Consider the following 20,958-nt stretch of genomic DNA (forward strand, 5'->3'; position numbering starts at 1 on the left):
CGGCGGTTCAGACGATTTTTCGATCTGATGCGTTTAGCCTATTTAATTTTTTTCTTAAAAAAAATAAAAATATACTACTACGCTAATATATTAAAATCGATTACCTCCAAAGTTACTAATTTATTCTTATTATTTTTTAATCACGTTGCAAGTTTTATTATCATTTATTGTAATTTCACTAAAAAAATATATAAAAAACTATAGAAAGTTGATATGCTTAAAAATATGAATAAAACAGAACAATCTTTACATAAAAATAGAAAGAAAAAAATAATAAAAAAATAATAGGAAAAATATAGAAAAGATAAAAAGAAACCGCATAAAAATAAAAATATAGAAATTATAAAAAAAAAGACAATAGCCTATAAAAAAAACATAAACAATATTTTTCATAAAAAAAACGTAAACAATTTTTTTATAAACGAAACATAAACAATATTGAAACAAAGTTCACTACTAATCATTAATAATAATATAATAAAATTAATAAAGTTAATTAGTATCAAACTTACTAAATTACCCTAAATATTCCTAATAAAGTTTATAGTTTTTGATTAAATATATACACGGGAACACTCAAAACATAAAAAATTGAATAAATAAGTTTGCAAGAAATAATTAACACAATAATTCCTTCAAAAAAAAATTAACACAATAATTCCACTTATATTTTAACAATATTATATAATAAGTTTGAATATATATAGTGACAAACTCAAATATCTAATAAAAGTCAATGGATCGTGCGAATACACGAGTCTTTAAACTAGTTAGAGGTTCAAAGTGAAACTAATCGATTTGATTGTTTCCTTCTTGAGATAAATAATAGAGTCAGTTTATTTAATTTATGTTAGTTTAAAGTGAAACTAATGGATTTGATTGTTTCATTCTTGAGATAAATAACATAGTCAGTTTATTTAGTTTATGTTATCATAGAAGCAAGATGCAAGAGAAGGAGGTAGGAAAAAAAATAGTTGGAGAAGAAGAAACAATAACGCACGAAAGAGATGAAGGTGAAAGTGAGAGAAACAATGGGAGACGGCTAGTTCTCTACTTCATTTTTTTTACGTTGGTTCTCTACTTCATGTTGTATCATTCTCACTTATTTTAGTGTTACTAGGTTAAAATTTAGGTTTTCATAATAGGTTGGACTTATAAAAGAAGCCAATGGTATTTGATTATTACTATTCTTTTTCTATAATTGATTATTACTAGTATTTCTTCCGTTCCAAAAATATAAGTCACTTTAACATTTTTACGTATTAAGGAATTCCTAACTTTTGTGAATGTTGTAAAAAATTATAATGTTTTTCCTCTTTTACACTTCACCCGGAGGTTATGGACTTCGTCTGTTTCGCTTGCGTGTTTTCATATGAGGCGCTCTACACGCGGTCGAAACTGAGGAAGTCCATCAGCTCCAACAAACATAATTCTCAAACGACTTTGATAGTTCGTTTTAACAAAACGAACCAACACATACCCCTTTGAAGATAACCATTTGAAAAGATCAACCATTGTAAGTTTAAGAGTGCAACCTAAGAGGGAGGTAAATTAGGTTTTAAGACTTTTTGGTTATTTTAGAGATGTTTTGGATTCCTTTTATTTTTCTTGAAAATTATGATGAAGGTAAGAACAATATGCAAAAAAATAAAAGAGAGAAGAGAAGAGAAGAAGGACACAAAAGTTTTGTCCTGGTTCCCCTCCTAACCTAAGGGTACGTACAGTACCTTCACACCCCGTGAATGATTTCACTATGTTAGAATCTTTGTTACAAGCAATCTTACCCCAAGACCCCCTAACAATCTTTCTAACACACAACACAAGATAGCACCCCACTATCTTAACAACAATAATCATCACCAAACTCTATGATGAAATTCTCATACAACACAAACAGAAAGCACCCCACTTTCCCTCAAACACACTTGTTTCTACAAACTTGGAAAACAACCAACAATACAAAGTTAAGAACGAAGAAATCTATGTATGGCTGTTATCAAATCAATATCACTTTAAATAATGGATATATCTTAGTGCTCAGATATGAAAATATAGGTCAAGTTTCACAAGATATATGTTTGAAAGTTTATGAGAAAAGTGACATTGATAATTTAGAAAATTTATGAATATGAAAGTTATTTCAATTGTAATGATCACAAATATATTTATAAAGACTTTTAGAAAATTTCAATGAAGCAAGACAACTCTTCAAAAAATCTTATAATAAAAAGTTATGTTTAAAAAACACAATGGTTCATAAAATATGGATTCTATCCAGGACATATTAAATCGGTTGTTACGGACGGGCAATGTTAAACGGTCTGATTTCAAAATTCAAACGTTGCTCTATTTTGGAATTACAAACAACAACAAATCTTTTTAAAACGGTTAACGACCGAACCGATTTAATTGGGGCTGACAGATATGTTTCAAAATATCAGTTTTTTATAATTTTAAGAGCTTGCTTCATATGGATTCTTATATTTAACTTAGAAACTTATTTGTAAATTAATTTATAAAATAATTTATGAGCATTCTAAGTTATATAATTATTAAAAATGATAAATCAAAGATAAAGACCATACTTACAAATATTTTAATACTAAGTTTAATTTTTGGTCTTCATCTTGTGTTCTCATCTTGAAGCTCATAAGCTTTATTCTTTTGTGATGTGAGTTTGTTATCATTAAAAACCCAGTCAAGTTCAAAAAGGAAATCTTATTCACAATCTCTCCCTTTTTGATACATGTGGTCGAAACTGAGGAAGTCCATCAGCTCCAACAGCCATAATTCTCAAACAACTTTGATAGTTCATTTTAACAAAACGATCCAAAGAACCAACAATTAGTCACTTTTATGGATATTATTCATAACCTTAGGCCTAGATTCACATCGATGTTGGTCTTTTAAATTTTTTAAATGATTATCTTGTGTGGGGTCGTTTCCATATAATTTTTTTTAATATAGTTATATAATTAAAATAATATGTTAAAACAATTTATTTTTTTAACACGTGTTCGAAACATATAATAGTACTATGTGACTCTGCTTTTAAAAGAAATAAAAAGGGAATGAGACTAAATCGATTCTAATTCTAAACTAAAGTGAATTTTCATTAAAAATAAACAAATAAAAAACGAATAGAATTGAGAACTGTTGCAAAAAAAGAAAACAAAAGAATGGGAACAATTTTTGATGAAATATGTATCATGCGTACCTTAGAGTACCACACACGAACCTGCATGAAAAAAAAAAAAAAAACTTGGTACTCTGAGGGTACGTACAGGGTGACTACCGTACGCGTACCGGTACCCGGTATTCTGTCTAAAATGGAGTACTCGTGTATCATAGATTTAAATTAACAAAATGGGTGCTAAATTTAATGGAACTTACCAAACTAACCCTCATTTGACAAGTTTTTCTCAAAATAATAATAAATATTAATGATTTTTTTGGTCATAATAGAAAATGTGCATATTGTTAATTTACACCTAAATATCGCACATTGTTATCAGTGATTAGATTAATTTTTTTAACAACGATTAAATGTGTTGAGCCTAAAACAGTCATAATTCCATCACCAGCAACATAGCAAGCTCTTGATAATTATCCAGCAGTAGTAGTAATAATATAACATGAAAAAGTATTAAGATAATCCAATCTCCCACATACAGAATGGGAAAATAACCCCAAAAACAGTCAACGCCAAATTTGTACATCTACATTAAAGAGTATATAACCAGTTTGGAACCAAACACAATATTACAACAGCCTAAAGGACCAAAATCATCAAGCCATACAAAACCATCCATAATCTTTCCAGAGTTAACATCCAGGAAAATGCTCTAAAGTGCAACCTGACAGGAATAGAAAGAGATCACTTTACAAAAATTTCCAACAATCTCTTATGGATCAGGTACATTCTGCAATGGAGTGAAAAATCCCCCAAAAAAGGAAATAAAAATCAACACATAATTTTAAACTTTTGAAGTTATTTTATGGAAAGCATAGAGTTCAATTAACAGGAGGTTTAGTCACAAAAAAAATATAAAAAATTAATAGGGGGTTAATGGAGGGGAGAGGGAAGTGTTGGGAGGATTATTTTAAGTATTTCATGTCGGGTTCAATATCTCAAATTTGGTTGGGAGAGGTGGAGGTAAATTTGGAGCAATATCCTCCTAGCTTAAATTTTGCTCCCCTAAAACATTGGGGTGATTTGGGGCGGGAGTTTCATTATAAAATTTTAACTAACTAAAATATTCTAACATTATCTCACATCATATATTAAAAAGGTGTAAAAAGCAATGTAGCAATTACTCTCCATTAAAATGTCTCCACTCCAATCCTATAAACCAAACACAATTTCTCATTCAATCCCTCCACAACCATCCACTACCTAGTTTGAACCAAACTACACACTTGAACAAGAAATATATTTCATAATTGTTGCATCTGGCTATATCTATCAGTCTGCAAGCATAATTCCCATCCGCTAACAAACTACAAAACAAGTTATTTAAATGTACATATAGCAGGGACCGAAAGGTGTAAGGGCACACCTGTAGAGGCAGGGTTGATCTGATGAATTGACTCCCCATTAATCTTCTGCACCAAGCCAAACAACAATTAGGGAGTTAATTTTCAATCACACAACCAACATTATTGTATATCAATCAGGTAAAAGAACAAATATTCACCAATGTATTGAAATTACATGTAGATACAACTCTAAATTGCATTGAAAAATGATAAGTCAAATGCATGATAATCTATTAGAAGACAGCAAGAATAATATCAAATTAAGTCAAATCAAAATCCAATCCAAGCAATGTAGATAAAATGCAAAAAAACAAAACAAAACCAATAAAGCAGAATTACAGATAAAATTGACTTTCGAGAATAAAAAAATAACTCAATGAATAAAAAAACTCAACATGAGCAGGGCTTCAAAATGCCAACAGAATACTATCTATGCAGTTTGGTCCATCTTCCATAGTTGATACACCATATATATGACAAAACAAACAAGAAATATAAATAAAACTACACCACACAAGCACATCCAGCCACATGTTTAACCTATGTTGTCAATAGTGGCACATTGCAGTGCTTTGCACTAGGGAGGTGTGGAACAATGGGTATCCGCCCGCCACATATAGCAATGTGAAACAGAATGAAGTTCTGGCCATGTTTGCGCCTGAGATTTGTGTTGTTATTTGCATTGGTGGAACATCCTAAAATTCCTAATCCCACAACTACAGGAGCGCAATTGTTTGAGGTGTTTGAAACCCTAAAAGCCCTTGAAATTGAACTGTTGCATGAGTATTTTAGGGTTTTGGCACAAAAAGGAAACCCTATTATACCTCTTCTCTTCAGTGTGACCAAAAACATATGATCCCTCTTTTCTCTTCACTTTCCCCTCTACTGTAAACCATCATCGTCATCCAAGCCTCTTTATTCTCATTCTAACAGCCATGACAACTCATACTCATTCTCAACCATCATTAACTTAACCAGTGGCTCAGCAGGTGCTTGTGCCCAAATATTTAAACAAGCAGGGATAACCTTGACACAGCATGACAGTGATATAGTTTGAAAGACAGGGATAAGAAGATGGTTGCTTGTGATTTCTGCGGTAAAAGAACTTTAGGAAGAATTACTAAAGTTAAAAAATATCAAACGGGAATAAAAGGAGCTGTAGGTTGATTTTGAAGGTAGCCTTTGATGTTCGGGGCACCAAAATACTCCTTGAATTTTGTCAGAATTTATATGTATGTTTGGCTTATGACTTTTGACTTTTGTTTCTAAATTATGAATACTTCATGAATGAATTGAGTAATTTGATTAATTTTGTAACAATTATGTGTTTATAAGTATTGGCTGTGTATTGCGTAATACATAATATATCAAAGAGAAGTCATCAAAGAGCAGTCATAAATGACAAACCATTATATCATTAGCATTGTAATTAAAGTTTAAAACCAATTCATAATGTTGGAAATTCCGCCTTCATTGCGGTCCGCCCCCATCCGCCTAATTGTGGCATTTGGCTTACCTTCATTGCAGCCTCCAACACCTTCATTGTGTTGGGTGTGAAGGGGTGGATTTAGTCCCACATTGCTTAGAGATATGGCCTGTGTAGCGTTTATATAGTCTGGGCAACCCTCACCTTACAAGCCGGTTTTGTGAGGATGAGTTAGGCCCAATATAAAATTTGACATGGTATCAGAGCCTATCCTAGATCTATTGTTGGGCTCCCCGCATCGTCCACGCTTCAGGCCCATTGGGCCCGAGCGTGAGGGGGTGTGTTGGAAATTCCGCCTTCATTGCGGTCCGCCCCCATCCGCCTAATTGTGGCATTTGGCTTACCTTCATTGCAGCCTCCAACACCTTCATTGTGTTGGGTGTGAAGGGGTGGATTTAGTCCCACATTGCTTAGAGATATGGCCTGTGTAGCGTTTATATAGTCTGGGCAACCCTCACCTTACAAGCCGGTTTTGTGAGGATGAGTTAGGCCCAATATAAAATTTGACAATAATCATAAATGATAAGGTGAAATCCAACTTCAAAAGTCCACAAGCTATCAAGGAAGGTTCATGAATAACAGTGGACATTGATTTGTCACAACTAATAGTAATAACTAATAACAAATATGAACTTAATCAATCCACCCAAAAAAACCAAAGATGGAAAGCCCTCTTGATCCAACAACTCCAGAAGCAATCAATCACCAAGCCAGCATAAGTAAAACCTAGTTCTTCTTTCTCTTTTCTTCTAAGGTTCACAAAAGAATGGAATCTAAGATATCTAGAACCATTACACCAATCCCAACCCAACCATTAACAAACTCTTGATCAAAACCGAAATTCATTCCTAATAGGGTTGCACTTGTAATCAAAATCTCCAACAATAATATTAGCAAAATAGTGATCTATGAAGTATAGACACAGCACAGATACGTCGATACAGATGATAATTTAAGAAAATTGCACACGTGGACACACCTAATTCAAGGAGTGTATGTGCTTGATAGATACAGCTACCACCATAAACATCAGTAAATCAAATTAAATAGTTGTATCAACATAAAAACCTTTGAAATAATGACAATCAAAAGAAAGAACTGAAAAACCTCCCTAACCTTTCTTATGTTGATGAGAAACATCAACAGGCTTGATAACAGCCTCACCCTCCTCATCTTCCTTGACAGCAACAATAGCCTCATCATCGGGATAACGAACAACGACAACAGGACAGACACAATGATGGACACAGTAATCACTAACACTTCCAAGCTTTCCATCACTACCACGACGAGCCGCACCAAATCCACGACTCCCCATAATAACAGCACTGAGACCAAGACGCTCAACCTCAAGACAAAGACGCTCTTTCATATCATGATCTTTCACAATATGGATCTTATAAGGAATCTGAGCATCCTTAAGCGGTTTTGCAAGATCGGCAGACTTCGTTGCAGTGAAAGCATCATAATCTTCTTCAAGAAGCTTCCGCTTAGGCGTAGAGATCTCGTTATTGTTGTTGGTGGTGGAGGTAGGGGTAGTGTTAACGACGTTAATTGCTTCTTCATCCGAGTTTGGATCGGTGTTAATGGAGAGATCAATAGAACCCCAATCAGCCCCGAAGAGAACATTGGTAGGGCTGACGTGGAGGAGGATGACAGCATCACCAGGACGGATGTAGTGTTGTACGGCCCAGCGTACAGCGTACGCGCTCTCGTCGGAGAGGTCAACGGCTACACCGATTTTACGGCGGGCACCGGCGGTAGGAGTGGGTGTTGCGGCGGACTGGTGGCGAGGTGAGGAAGGGTGGTGGATTCTGATTTGTGGTAGCTGTGGGTCGGAATCATGTGCGGTGGGGTTATGGGGGTTATGCATTTTTGGAGAGGAGTTTTCTAGAGAGGTTGAATTTGTTTCTTACACTTTGCTAACAAGTAGGGAACTGCGTTAGTTAATCAAGGGATTGGGTTTGTTTGTTTGTTTATGGAAATGGAAAGTTAGTGATTAATTAATTAAATAAATAGTGAGATAGAAAACAAAGACTGTGTGCGCATATGCGTGTCCTGTCCCCTATTATAAGTTGGGCTCTGAGAATTACAATGGATTGGTTTATCAGAGCATATAGAGATATTCATTTTTTAGTATCTAAATGGGTCCCACGTGTACACATTATTCATTTATATTTTTTTAGTAATAGTACCTAATAAGTACTTAATTCCTCCAACCCAACATCTCTTAAAAAGTTCTAAATAGGCCCTACCAATAACATATCTCACCAATAACTATACATCATTATAAATGGGACCCACAAAAACAAAATAGGTACTATTGCTTATTGTAGAACTAGTACCTATTAGGTACTCGAATAGTTATTGCTCCAATGGTAGTACCTAATAAGTATCATGAGTACCTAATAGGTACTACACCATTGAAGATGGTCTTAGGCTCTCGCATACAACTAGAGGCATGTTTGGATAAGTTGCTTATCAAAAACAGCTTATAAATAAATAAGTTTTTATATATTATTATAAGATGGTTTATGAAAAAAACAGCTTATAAAAATACAGTTTTGTTAATAGAAACTTATAAATTAACATAAAATCTTACTATTTATTTGTATAAGTTCAAAAATAATTTGGGCCTACAGTGTTATTTTTTGTCTTATATTGTCGTGTTATGTTCGGTATTTATATTTTACTGACCCTAGGTGTTTCATCTAGTATTGCGTGAGGCTGCGTGAGGCTGTGGTGTGGCTTCTATTTCAATTCATTCCCGGTTAGTATAGATTGTTAGGATTTAGTGGATTCATAAGTCATGAGTAATTTGAGAGCTTATTATTTTATTTATTTGAGTTTGCATACTTTAATTTGATAGTGGATAGTTGCGGTGTATTATATGTGTCACTATTGCCTTGTTGAATTGGGATTAGTTTATTTTTAAGCTTATACAAACAGCTTATGCAATTTTTATGTATTATTATAAGTTTGTCAAGGTAGTTTATGATAAAATAGCTTATAAAATTACAATTTTTACTAGTGTGAACTTATAAAATAACATAAAACCTAATTTATATTGAATAAGTTGTTTGTATAAGTTCAAAAATAAGCTAATCCAAACGGACCCTAAATGAATTTTGATTTCTTGATAACAATAAAATAAAAATACAACTAACTTATCTCCAAATTTTACTAACATCATCCTAATTTTTCAAATTACCTATGCATATTGGCATATCAAAGAAGTAGGACTATATTATAGCGGTTTTGGCCCCAAGTAAATTTACGGACGAGCTATTTATTGGCAGATCAAAACTTTCATATATTTATGGCTAAATTGTAGTTTTGATCCCCACGTTTCAAACGAGCAATTTTAGTCCCCACGTTTGCCCCCTTTTGCATTTCTTGGTCCCTTTGACTATTTTGACCAAAAAATTGATGACATGAAATTTTGGTGACACATGTCTTAATTTTATTGTTAAAATATTTTTTTAAAAAAAATTAAAAAATCCAAGGAAGGTCGCGTGATATTTTTCTTTGTTAAAATATTAATTTAAAATTAAAAAACAATAATATTTTTTTTGTTAAAAATGTTTTTTTGTAGGTTGTCTAATAAAATTAAGACATGTGTCACCAAAATTCCATGTCATCAGTTTTTTTGTCAAAATGGTCAAAGGGACCAAGAAATGCAAAAGGGGGCAAACGTGGGGATTAAAATCACTCGTTTGAAACTATGAAGACTAAAATCGCACAATTATGAAATGTGGGGACTTATAAAATAGCTTATAAAATTACAATTTTTACTAGTGTGAACTTATAAAATAACATAAAACCTAATTTATATTGAATAAGTTGTTTGTATAAGTTCAAAAATAAGCTAATCCAAACGGACCCTAAATGAATTTTGATTTCTTGATAACAATAAAATAAAAATACAACTAACTTATCTCCAAATTTTACTAACATCATCCTAATTTTTCAAATTACCTATGCATATTGGCATATCAAAGAAGTAGGACTATATTATAGCGGTTTTGGCCCCAAGTAAATTTACGGACGAGCTATTTATTGGCAGATCAAAACTTTCATATATTTATGGCTAAATTGTAGTTTTGATCCCCACGTTTCAAACGAGCAATTTTAGTCCCCACGTTTGCCCCCTTTTGCATTTCTTGGTCCCTTTGACTATTTTGACCAAAAAATTGATGACATGAAATTTTGGTGACACATGTCTTAATTTTATTGTTAAAATATTTTTTTAAAAAAAATTAAAAAATCCAAGGAAGGTCGCGTGATATTTTTCTTTGTTAAAATATTAATTTAAAATTAAAAAACAATAATATTTTTTTTGTTAAAAATGTTTTTTTGTAGGTTGTCTAATAAAATTAAGACATGTGTCACCAAAATTCCATGTCATCAGTTTTTTTGTCAAAATGGTCAAAGGGACCAAGAAATGCAAAAGGGGGCAAACGTGGGGATTAAAATCACTCGTTTGAAACTATGAAGACTAAAATCGCACAATTATGAAATGTGGGGACTTATAAAATAGCTTATAAAATTACAATTTTTACTAGTGTGAACTTATAAAATAACATAAAACCTAATTTATATTGAATAAGTTGTTTGTATAAGTTCAAAAATAAGCTAATCCAAACGGACCCTAAATGAATTTTGATTTCTTGATAACAATAAAATAAAAATACAACTAACTTATCTCCAAATTTTACTAACATCATCCTAATTTTTCAAATTACCTATGCATATTGGCATATCAAAGAAGTAGGACTATATTATAGCGGTTTTGGCCCCAAGTAAATTTACGGACGAGCTATTTATTGGCAGATCAAAACTTTCATATATTTATGGCTAAATTGTAGTTTTGATCCCCACGTTTCAAACGAGCAATTTTAGTCCCCACGTTTGCCCCCTTTTGCATTTCTTGGTCCCTTTGACTATTTTGACCAAAAAATTGATGACATGAAATTTTGGTGACACATGTCTTAATTTTATTGTTAAAATATTTTTTTAAAAAAAATTAAAAAATCCAAGGAAGGTCGCGTGATATTTTTCTTTGTTAAAATATTAATTTAAAATTAAAAAACAATAATATTTTTTTTGTTAAAAATGTTTTTTTGTAGGTTGTCTAATAAAATTAAGACATGTGTCACCAAAATTCCATGTCATCAGTTTTTTTGTCAAAATGGTCAAAGGGACCAAGAAATGCAAAAGGGGGCAAACGTGGGGATTAAAATCACTCGTTTGAAACTATGAAGACTAAAATCGCACAATTATGAAATGTGGGGACCAAAACTACAATTTAGTCTATATTTATTATATATAGTTTAAAAAAAGTTAACACTGCAAACACTTAAACCTTAAAATAATGACTAGAAAAAATCATTGTATTCTAGGAATAACTGATAAGAATTTTCTATAAGAATATTTGGTACGTATTGGTAATTCTATTTTTGTGTCAAGAGCGAATTTCCATTTGCTATCTTGCATTTATTTATAATTATATTCCTTGCAGGTGAATTAAACCATAGGAGGCTGCACAATCACTAATATATGGAAAGAGGTAAAGCTACTATGTTTGATCTAGTGACGAAGAATTTAGATAGTATATACAAATACAAGTACGAGGTCTCGGTTCGATCATCTATTCCATTGTGAATAATAATAAAAATAAATATGGAAAGAGATTTCCACATAATATTGTAGAAAAGGCATAAACAATGTTTGTAAGGTGATGATACGACAGGGGACATATTATATGCCCTTAATCCATTCATTTTCAAGCCACCATTTTTTTTTTTGAACTACAAATTTTTTATTGAAAGCTCTGTACAGTACAAGAAGTACTATGAGGCCACTGGAGGAAAACCAGCAAGAACAGGATAAACAAGAAACACACAGACCCAAACAAACCTGGGCAAACAAAAAGATCCTAAATACAAGGAATGGAACCAAAAACTAGGGAAACAAAAAAACTGCATCATAACCACTACAGGGAAAGCAAAGAACACGGCCTAAACCACAGCAAAAACAGAAAACCAGAGAAGCAGGATACCAAAAAGCACAAATAATACCCGCATCCCACAGGCAGCACTCATCACATCATACAATCTCCAGGATTCCAGGTCCATTCATATAGCAAGCAAGAACCCTTCGCCGCTTTACTCAAATACCATTGCCAATAGAGCCTACAAAGCAATCTCCACTGTTCCTTGTACATTGTTAAAAATCCAATCGTTTCTTATTTTCCAAGCCACCCAAATAAACGCAAGCCAGACCACCGAGAACCCTTTTCTAATTCTTTTGTTTCTGCCACAACCTACCAGCAGCCCATACGACATTATCACACCCGCCTGATGTTAGGCATGAATGTTAATTGTGTACGTGTTAGACTGTGCCTGGGCCAGCTTATGAGCGCCCGCTGCAAGGCCTTGTGCTTGCCTGCTAGGCCTAAAGTCTGTGTTGCTTGTATTACAAGCTATTGTATCCTTGCCTATATAAGGCACTCTTGTGAATGAATAAAGTAACTGATTACCCTCTAATAACCAACACCTGAAGCACCACCAACACTCCAAGCCACCTGCAAACAGCATACCAGATAGCAGCAGCAAAGTCACAGTGCAAAAAAAGGTGACAGACAGTTTCAGTTGCCACGCTAATTAATGCACTAACTTTGGATGGCACTGCGCTTTTCCAAGCCACCATGATTCACTTTAATCCTTGGTAAGCAATTAAATTCTGCAGCCCAATTTGCGTCATAAAAACATAAAATACATAAGTTCATTAGGAAACTTAAACTGTTGAATGAAACTAGCGACGTGAGTTTCTCATCTATTGCATTTGCAACCTCAGCGGTTTTCATCGTAACAAATGAAAAGTGACGACTCCTTCAGGAGTATTTACCATACATAACAACCTATGAATCAAGGTAAAGAAAAAATAACAGTGCAAGTGATGACTCTCACTCTGCAGAACTGCGAGTAGATGGAATAGTTTCTTTCCCTTTTGGTACCAAACTCAGTACTAGAAATTAAATAATATCTGCTGTAAGTTTGGTCATATGCTTCCCAATCTCCACTTCAGTTTGGCAACACTTAAAACCGGTTTTGTAGTGTATGAATGTTTAAAAATACAGTTAATTGAACCAAACTGTGAATCAAACTACAAATAACATGTTCATCAATTTTTTAAACACCGACCATATATATTTTTAAGGTGCGTCACTTATGTACCTTGGTTATAAAAAGTAAAATCAAATAAAAAGATGTAAACTTTTGATGGTCGAATAGAATCATACAAGTCAAGGGATCTTGAAGCTATATAATGCATCTAAACATTAGAATAGTTGTATAACAAATAATTTTATCTCATTCAATTGACAACGATATAAAGAAATTCCAATATATAAATACCCTTGAAAGTCGAATACATAAAATAAAATAGAAAATATAATATAGTTGAATGTTTTATCAAGATAGTAGAAAGATTTCGCTTAAAAAAGTGTTCTTGTTATAGGGTCTCCACACACTTCAAGGACTCCCTTGATTTCAATTTCTTGCAAAAACTTCTGCATATAAAATTCCTCCAATGTGCCTTTTCTGCAAAACCCAACATCTATAACATTAACTTTCTATTTAAAAATGGAAGCCAATCCAAAAACAAAAGAGGCAAAAAACGAAACTAAAAACAAAATGTATTTAAAAAGTTGAGAGCACATTTAACCTTCTTAATCATCATATGGTATGATGTTAACTGTTGCTGACAGTGAATTTTGAATCAAAAAGTACACTACTCTTTTAGGTATGAAAGTATCTTCCTTCGAATATGAATTTCGAATAAAGTTATGAAGTTCACTACTCAATTCTGAGTTTAATTCATGTGTAAGCGGTTTCATTTCTACTTGTAGTGACTCCAAGTGACGCAAGGAAGTGAAATTAACCTTGAACAAATCAGGAGCAAAGGAGAGAACCTATATTGAATGAAATATCGACAGTCATAATACAATATACAAACAATTAAAGAACAAAGTAAAAATATATAAGCGGCCTCAAAACCTGAAGAGTATTAGAAGAGACTGTCAATGATTCGATATTATCAAGCTCGTGGAGCCAGCTGAGTAGGAATGCAGCATCATCTCTGACATTGTTTCTGGTATCAGTTACATCAATGTGTAAGTGCTTAATAGAATAAGGATGACTCACACATAGTTTTTGATTTGGACTGCCACCAAAAGCAAAGTTACGAAGACTCGGAGTAGATAACTGAAATTTGTAATTGTATCGATATCCCTGCATATTTAAATTAACAAGCGTTGTACTTGATATACATAGAATTTGTGGAGTTAGAACTCTACAATGTTCAATGATCAATGTATCCAACTTGTTCAAGACCGAAAAGGGTTCAACGCAACCATCATCATCACTCGAGTAAAAGTAGAAGTTTCTTAGAAACAATCGAGTTAATGAGGGTAAATTCAAAGAACTAGGAAATACTATTTTCAACCTATGTTGAATACTATGATGAACTGAAAGATCAAGAGATGTTAAAGTTTGAGAAGAAAAAAAGCAAGAAGGAAATTGTTGAATATCACAAGTGATGGAAATACGTAATGTTTGGACATTACGTGAAACAGCATGTCCTACGATACCTTTGAGTATGTCAGGCTCGACGAAATCATGTGATTCAATAAAATCAACCGTGTGGAGTGCACTTGAATGATCGTAACGACAAAGAGATAAAAGTTGAGAGACCAAATTTTCCAAACTGTGGGGAGATTTGAAGTGTAAGGAACTTAACCTAAGGATTGGAAGATACTTTGGGATATCCTTCCATCTCTTAGAGAGTATGAAAGTTTGAAGAGCTTCTTTGGTATTCAAGAAGGAAAGAATGTGAACGATAACGGAAACAGGTAAGCCACTAAGTCTATCTTCTTGGTTTTTTCTTGCTAACTTCATTGTCTTAATTACATACAACTTTCGAATGAGAATGAATTCTGCGGCTGCAAAGGTTAGAAATAAGTCGATATTTATTTATGTATACAAACCTGAGTTTGAGTGAGTGAAAAGAAAACCCTACTACAAATTAAATTAGGGAGAATCACGTCCTAAAAATCTGTTGCTAAAATAAATTCTAGCTCTCTGTCTTTGAAGGGATAATTCTAAGTTACAACTCGATTACACCTTATTTTGATTTTGTTCTTATCATCTTGTTTTATTCTCTTACAATATATTTTTTTTTTTAACGGATTCTCTTGTTCTATATCTATATACACGTACTATACAAAATTTCCTTCAAAAAAATATACTATACAAAATTATACTCTCTATTACAAACCTTACATATAATAATATATATAAAATAATAATATTTTCTTTGTGCATGATTTTTTTTTTAAAAAAAAGCAATTATATTTCCTTAAAATATAAATAGTACACGATAAGATCAAATGACATCAACGTGTCAAAATTTAATTCGACACTAGATCTTAACTATATTCATTTTATTTAATCCAAAGGTTTAAAATAATCACTAAAGAATTTCCCAAAATTAAATATTTCATGATTTGTCCAACAATCTTTCCTTAAATAGAAGGTTTTTTTCCTTTTTTTTCTTTGCTACAATTTTTTTTCCTTTTGTTTTGAATTAATTTCATTGTCTTCATGACATGATTCACATGAATACCATGATTTATTTTTCTCCTTTTTATTATAATAATCATATATAATATATAAGTACTAATAGTAAACAAGAACTATGAAAATTTTGCTAGAAATTAAATCCGATCTTTGATGTTCTGAATTTCAATTTGTTTTTGACATAATTAATAAATTTCAAAATTAAAATTGCATGGCTTGTGTAGAAGAGCAAGAATATTTCATCAGTAGCTTCTATGGTGGGTGTACACGTTTAATAGCTTCGATGGTGGCCTTTGAATATTGCATTCAATACCTTTTTTATTATGAAGAAAAATCTGCTATATTTGGAAAGATTGTGAGGCAAATAAAAAAACATTTACTTTTGTCAAAATTGTTTTAGGGGGGTGTATTGGATTGGGATTTCATGAGACAATTTTGGCAAAAAAAGTCTTGATGATTTTATGAGATTTTGTTGGACTATATTGATTTTGTGAGATTTTAAAGACTTTTTTACAGAGACTTTTTTACAATCAAGATTTTTAACACATGATTTGAATGGATTTTGAGAGATTTTTTTCAAAAAACTTTTTACAATCAAGATTTCATAATACTTTATATATTAAGAAACTTTTATATATTAGGCAAATTTTAAAAGAATCAATAAATTTTAATAAAAGAAATTATATTTTTTTGGGAATCCAAATTTTTAAACAAAAAAAAAGCCTTACATTTTTTTCACGTATATGTTTATAATCACAAATAAAAACCATTATCACCATTGATGGGAAAAGAAGCAGATGAAGGTAACGAAAAAAAATTTGCCGTAAAAAGTTGTATTGAATCAAAAGTTTGTAAAAAAGATGTAGAATTTGTTAAAATATTTTTTTGCAAAAAAACATATTTGATAGAAGAAGAAGAAGAAGAAGAAGAAGAAGAAGAAGAAGAAGAAGAAGAAGAAGAAGAAGAACTGATATAATGATGATGAAAGTAAAAAATCTTGGAGAGTTTGAAAAAGTCTCAAGTCTTTTGGTGAGATTCTTGAACAAGTGAACAAAGAAAAGAAGAAGGAGTGCAGTGATGATGAACTATGAAAAAATAAAGAAAACAAAAATTTGATACAGTGATGATGAAAATAAAAAGTCTTGGAGATTTCAAAAAAGTCTCAAGGCTTTTGGTGAGATTGTTGAAAAAGTCTATCAAGTGTATTTTCAACTAAAAAGTCTTTCAAAATCCATTCCATAGAAGAATCCATCAAAATCGGTAGACTTTTGAATACTAGTAGACATTTTAAAAGTAGTACCAAATCTCAATTGAATACCAACGGATTTTATTGCCCTGAAAAAAAAATCATGTTTGTCTTAATTGAATACCACAAGATTTATTTAACTTTTGTAAAAGTCTTGATTGAATACCTCAAGATTTTTTTGTCATAAAAAAGTCTTTTAAAATCCCATGAAATCTCAATCCAATACACCCTCCTTAGACTTTTTTATTTTTATTTTTACAATGAGTTGGTAATCGAACTCATGACCTTTTGGACTTTTAGATTAAATTAAATGGAGGGGCGACATTTGGTGTCAAAATAACTTTGACACCAGTGTCGATTGATTCTATCCACCTTGATGTCAATTGATCTTATCCCAAATAATAATATCTCATAAATATGAGTTAGGATCCGTTGACACCAGGGTACCGTTTGACCCGGCTTAATTCAGACTTTTTTCCTCTTAAAAGGAAAAGTCGGGCCTAACAGTTTTTTTTAAAAGTACTTGATAAAAAAAGTTGCTTGATTTTTATGTGTAAAAATCACATATAAGGAACTTTTGGCAAAGTTAATATTTGTAGCTTTTCTTTGCAAAACACAACTTCTCGGCTAACCCCTATTCGATTCCCACCTAACGTGATTTATTATGTTATATATATATATATATATATAGGGGTTTTCTAACTTAGACCCTAGTTAGGTCTAAGTTAGCAAGGTGCACCTTTTCAATTGGACCAAAATACCCATTCTTTTAATTTTTGAAAGAATAGAGCAACAGGGGCATTTCTGTAATTTTACATAAAAAAAAACATAACAACACGCGCCCCACCTTCTTAAACAATTAATAGACGTGGATCCAGTGTCGCGCGCGTACGGAAGGACCATGGTTACAGACCGTTGATTTCCATCAGACAGCCAAGATGTGATCTCAATAAGACTGTCTGATCAATCAGACAGCCCAGATCATCCTGATCTATCAGATCATCCTGTCTGCGCCACACTAGATTATAAGCTGGAGAGAGAAAATTTTGCTTTTGAAAAAGGCAGCCACGTGTCAGCATATGAATGGGTCTGCGTGATTTTTTTCATTTTATACTTTAAACTCGATTATTTCGTCGTAAATTAATTTTTTATTTTTTATTTTTTATACCAAAATTCATAATTTTTTTTTCTCTACAAATAGAGACTTGGTTCGTTTGATTTGGACACCGAAAAAAAAACGCAATTTTTCACTACTTTAAACTCGATTATTTCGTCGTAAATTAATTTTTTATTTTTTATTTTTTATACCAAAATTCATAATTTTTTTTCCCTACAAATAGAGACTTGGTTCGTTTGATTTGGACACCGAAATCCTTCTGAAACCATTTATATGGTAGAATGGTTTCAGAGAGTTGTAATCTGAAACCATTTTGCTGGTAGAATGGTTTCAGTAAGTTGATTATTAGTTATTTGCTTCTGAAACCATTTAGCTTGTAGAATGGTTGCACATAGTTGTATTCTGAAACCATTTTACTGGTAGAATGGTTTCAGTGAGTAATTTATTAATTGTGTTTGCTTCTGAAACCATTTATCTGGTAGAATGGTTTCAGAGAGTTGTAATCTGAAACCATTTTGCTGGTAGAATGGTTTCAGTAAGTTGATTATTAGTTATTTGCTTCTGAAACCATTTAGCTTGTAGAATGATTGCACATAGTTGTATTCTGAAACCATTTATCTGGTAGAATGGTTTCAGAGAGTTGTAATCTGAAACCATTTTGCTGGTAGAATGGTTTCAGTAAGTTGATTATTAGCTATTTGCTTCTGAAACCATTTAGCTTGTAGAATGGTTGCACATAGTTGTATTCTGAAACCATTTTACTGGTAGAATGGTTTCAGTGAGTAATTTATTAATTGTGTTTGCTTCTGAAACCATTTATCTGGTACAATGGTTTCAGAGAGTTGTAATCTGAAACCATTTTGCTGGTAGAATGGTTTCAGTAAGTTGATTATTAGTTATTTGCTTCTGAAACCATTTAGCTTGTAGAATGGTTTCAGAGATTTGTACTCTGAAACCATTTTCCTGGTAGAATGGTTTCAGTGAGTTGATGTAAGGTAGTGAAAAATTGGGTTTTTTTTTTCTGTGTCCAAATCAAACGAACCAAGTCTCTATTTGTAGAGAAAAAAAAATTATGAATTTTGGTATAAAAAATAAAAAATAAAAAATTAATTTACGACGAAATAATCGAGTTTAAAGTAGTGAAAAATTGCGTTTTTTTTTCGGTGTCCAAATCAAACGAACCAAGTCTCTATTTGTAGAGAAAAAAAAATTATGAATTTTGGTATAAAAAATAAAAAATAAAAAATTAATTTACGACGAAATAATCGAGTTTAAAGTATAAAATGAAAAAAATCACGCAGACTCATTCATATGCTGACACGTGGCTGCCTTTTTCAAAAGCAAAAGTTTCTCTCTCCTCCCATCCTTCCACCCACGCGCGCCTGTCGGCGCGTGTGGTGCACGCGCGTGAATTTTGTCCTATAATCGCGTGACACGTGTCCTGGGGGGGGAAAAAGAAGTGGGGGGCGCGTGTAAAATTGCAGAAAATTACAGAAATGCCCCTGTTGCTCTATTCTTCCAAAAAATTAAAAAATGAGTATTTTTGTCCAACTCAAAAGGTGCACCTTGCTAATTTAGACCCAACTGGGTCTAAATTAGCAGCCCCCTATATATATATATATATATATATATATATTTCATCAATCAACATCACCATTGTTAGTGCAAATCAATAATAGCCATCGATTACTAATATATAAATCGTTATATTTAACAATGGAGAATGAACACACAAAATAAAAAGAAATACATATATAATTAGTATAAAATGTTAAGAGTTGATAGACTAATTTATACTTATAGAGTAATTTTTACCACAAATTGTTTAATGATTTATTATCATTATAAGAAACTTGATCTTCTCATACATTCATTTTTCTTATTGTAACTAATTTACAAATGAATTAAGGTGGATTTATGGTTTTATTTTCACGGTTACTTCAAAAGACAAATTTAATTGAATATAAATAAATAACTGCTCTATCACAAAGAATAACTTCAAAAGACATTCATTTTTTTTTTTCTGTTACAATTAAAATGATGGTTTTGTTGTTTTAATAATTTTAATAATATTTTCCTTGAAAAAATAAGTGATATTGTTGTAGGGTAGTAAGTAAAAATTGTCTTCAAACTTGTTTGATACTTTACTACAGATGAATAACAAAAAAAAATTAGTTTGTAAAAAAAAAAAATAGTACATATAAATATGGTATTATGAAATGTACAAAAAAAAATGGTATTATGAATAATAACATAACATAGTGGAAATGCACTCAAAGATATATATACTCACATAAATTGTCGCTTTTCATCGACTCTCTTGAGCATCAAAGATGCAACAAAGACAAAAATAGAAGTCCCTCTTTTATTCTTTTATCCTAATTCACATGAAAAAATTGTCATATCCACGTTAAGAAATAAAAAAAAATAAAAAAAAAGTTAGAAAACAAACATTATATCAATAAAAATAAGGATGTCTAAAATTTTCACATAATATGTAAGAGTAACATAATTAATAAGTTGCTATATATATATAGAAACTAATAAATTGTGAAGAGATGAAGAATCTATTGAAGAGCTGCCATCTAATTTGCAAAATTTTACTTTAAATAAATAAACCAAATAAAAAAATTACTCCTCAAAAAATTTCATGCTTGACAAAATAAATAAATAAATTTTATGAAAAAAAATACTTTAGTTATATTGTTTATTAATTAATTACTATTGTGTTATTATTTAAAAAAAATAATAATTTTGTCACACCAACTTTTAAACTACCATTCTTTCATATTCCTTAACTCTTCTTCCTTAACTATGACAAATAAATTTATCATACAATCCTTTAAACCTCCATCTTTTCTCATCCCTAACCATTGTGTGTATAAATATGATTTTGTGCACAAATAAATTTATCATACAATCCTTTAAA

General features: G+C 31.7%; 1 protein-coding gene and 1 long non-coding RNA gene across 4 annotated transcripts; both read right to left on the reverse strand.

Moving 5' to 3' along the window:
• Positions 1-3,572: 3,572 nt before the first annotated feature.
• LOC123897510 (universal stress protein PHOS32-like) lies at positions 3,573-8,102 on the reverse strand. Of its 3 annotated transcripts, none has more exons than XR_006805033.1 (3): positions 6,540-8,018; positions 4,560-5,993; positions 3,573-3,923 (listed from the first exon to the last, which is right to left on the reverse strand). XR_006805033.1 is itself a non-coding variant. In XM_045948186.1 (3 exons), exons 1-2 carry the CDS (start codon positions 7,896-7,898, stop codon positions 4,598-4,600), a joined length of 765 nt encoding a protein of 254 aa, XP_045804142.1. In that variant the 5' UTR covers positions 7,899-8,102; the 3' UTR covers positions 3,573-3,857; positions 4,560-4,597. The 3 variants fall into 3 exon arrangements, 2 of the variants coding, with proteins under 2 accessions (XP_045804142.1, XP_045804141.1); XM_045948186.1 differs by having other exon boundaries at positions 3,573-3,857; positions 4,560-4,605; positions 7,142-8,102; XM_045948185.1 differs by having other exon boundaries at positions 4,560-4,605; positions 7,142-8,065.
• Positions 8,103-13,449: 5,347 nt separating this feature from the next.
• On the reverse strand, positions 13,450-20,426 carry LOC123897180. The gene is made up of 4 exons (XR_006804852.1): positions 20,323-20,426; positions 14,086-14,179; positions 13,754-14,000; positions 13,450-13,629 (listed from the first exon to the last, which is right to left on the reverse strand). It is a non-coding gene; the product is annotated as an uncharacterized LOC123897180 (long non-coding RNA).
• Between the last annotated feature and the right edge of the window lie 532 nt (positions 20,427-20,958).

This window comes from Trifolium pratense, linkage group LG7 (assembly GCF_020283565.1).
Source record: "Trifolium pratense cultivar HEN17-A07 linkage group LG7, ARS_RC_1.1, whole genome shotgun sequence".
In the NCBI taxonomy this organism is placed as follows: domain Eukaryota; kingdom Viridiplantae; phylum Streptophyta; class Magnoliopsida; order Fabales; family Fabaceae; genus Trifolium; species Trifolium pratense.

Bases quoted from the DNA above. Each gene is read 5' to 3' on its own strand.
- LOC123897510 (XM_045948186.1), bottom strand. From the start codon at position 7,898: ATGCATAACCCCCATAACCCCACCGCACATGATTCCGACCCACAGCTA.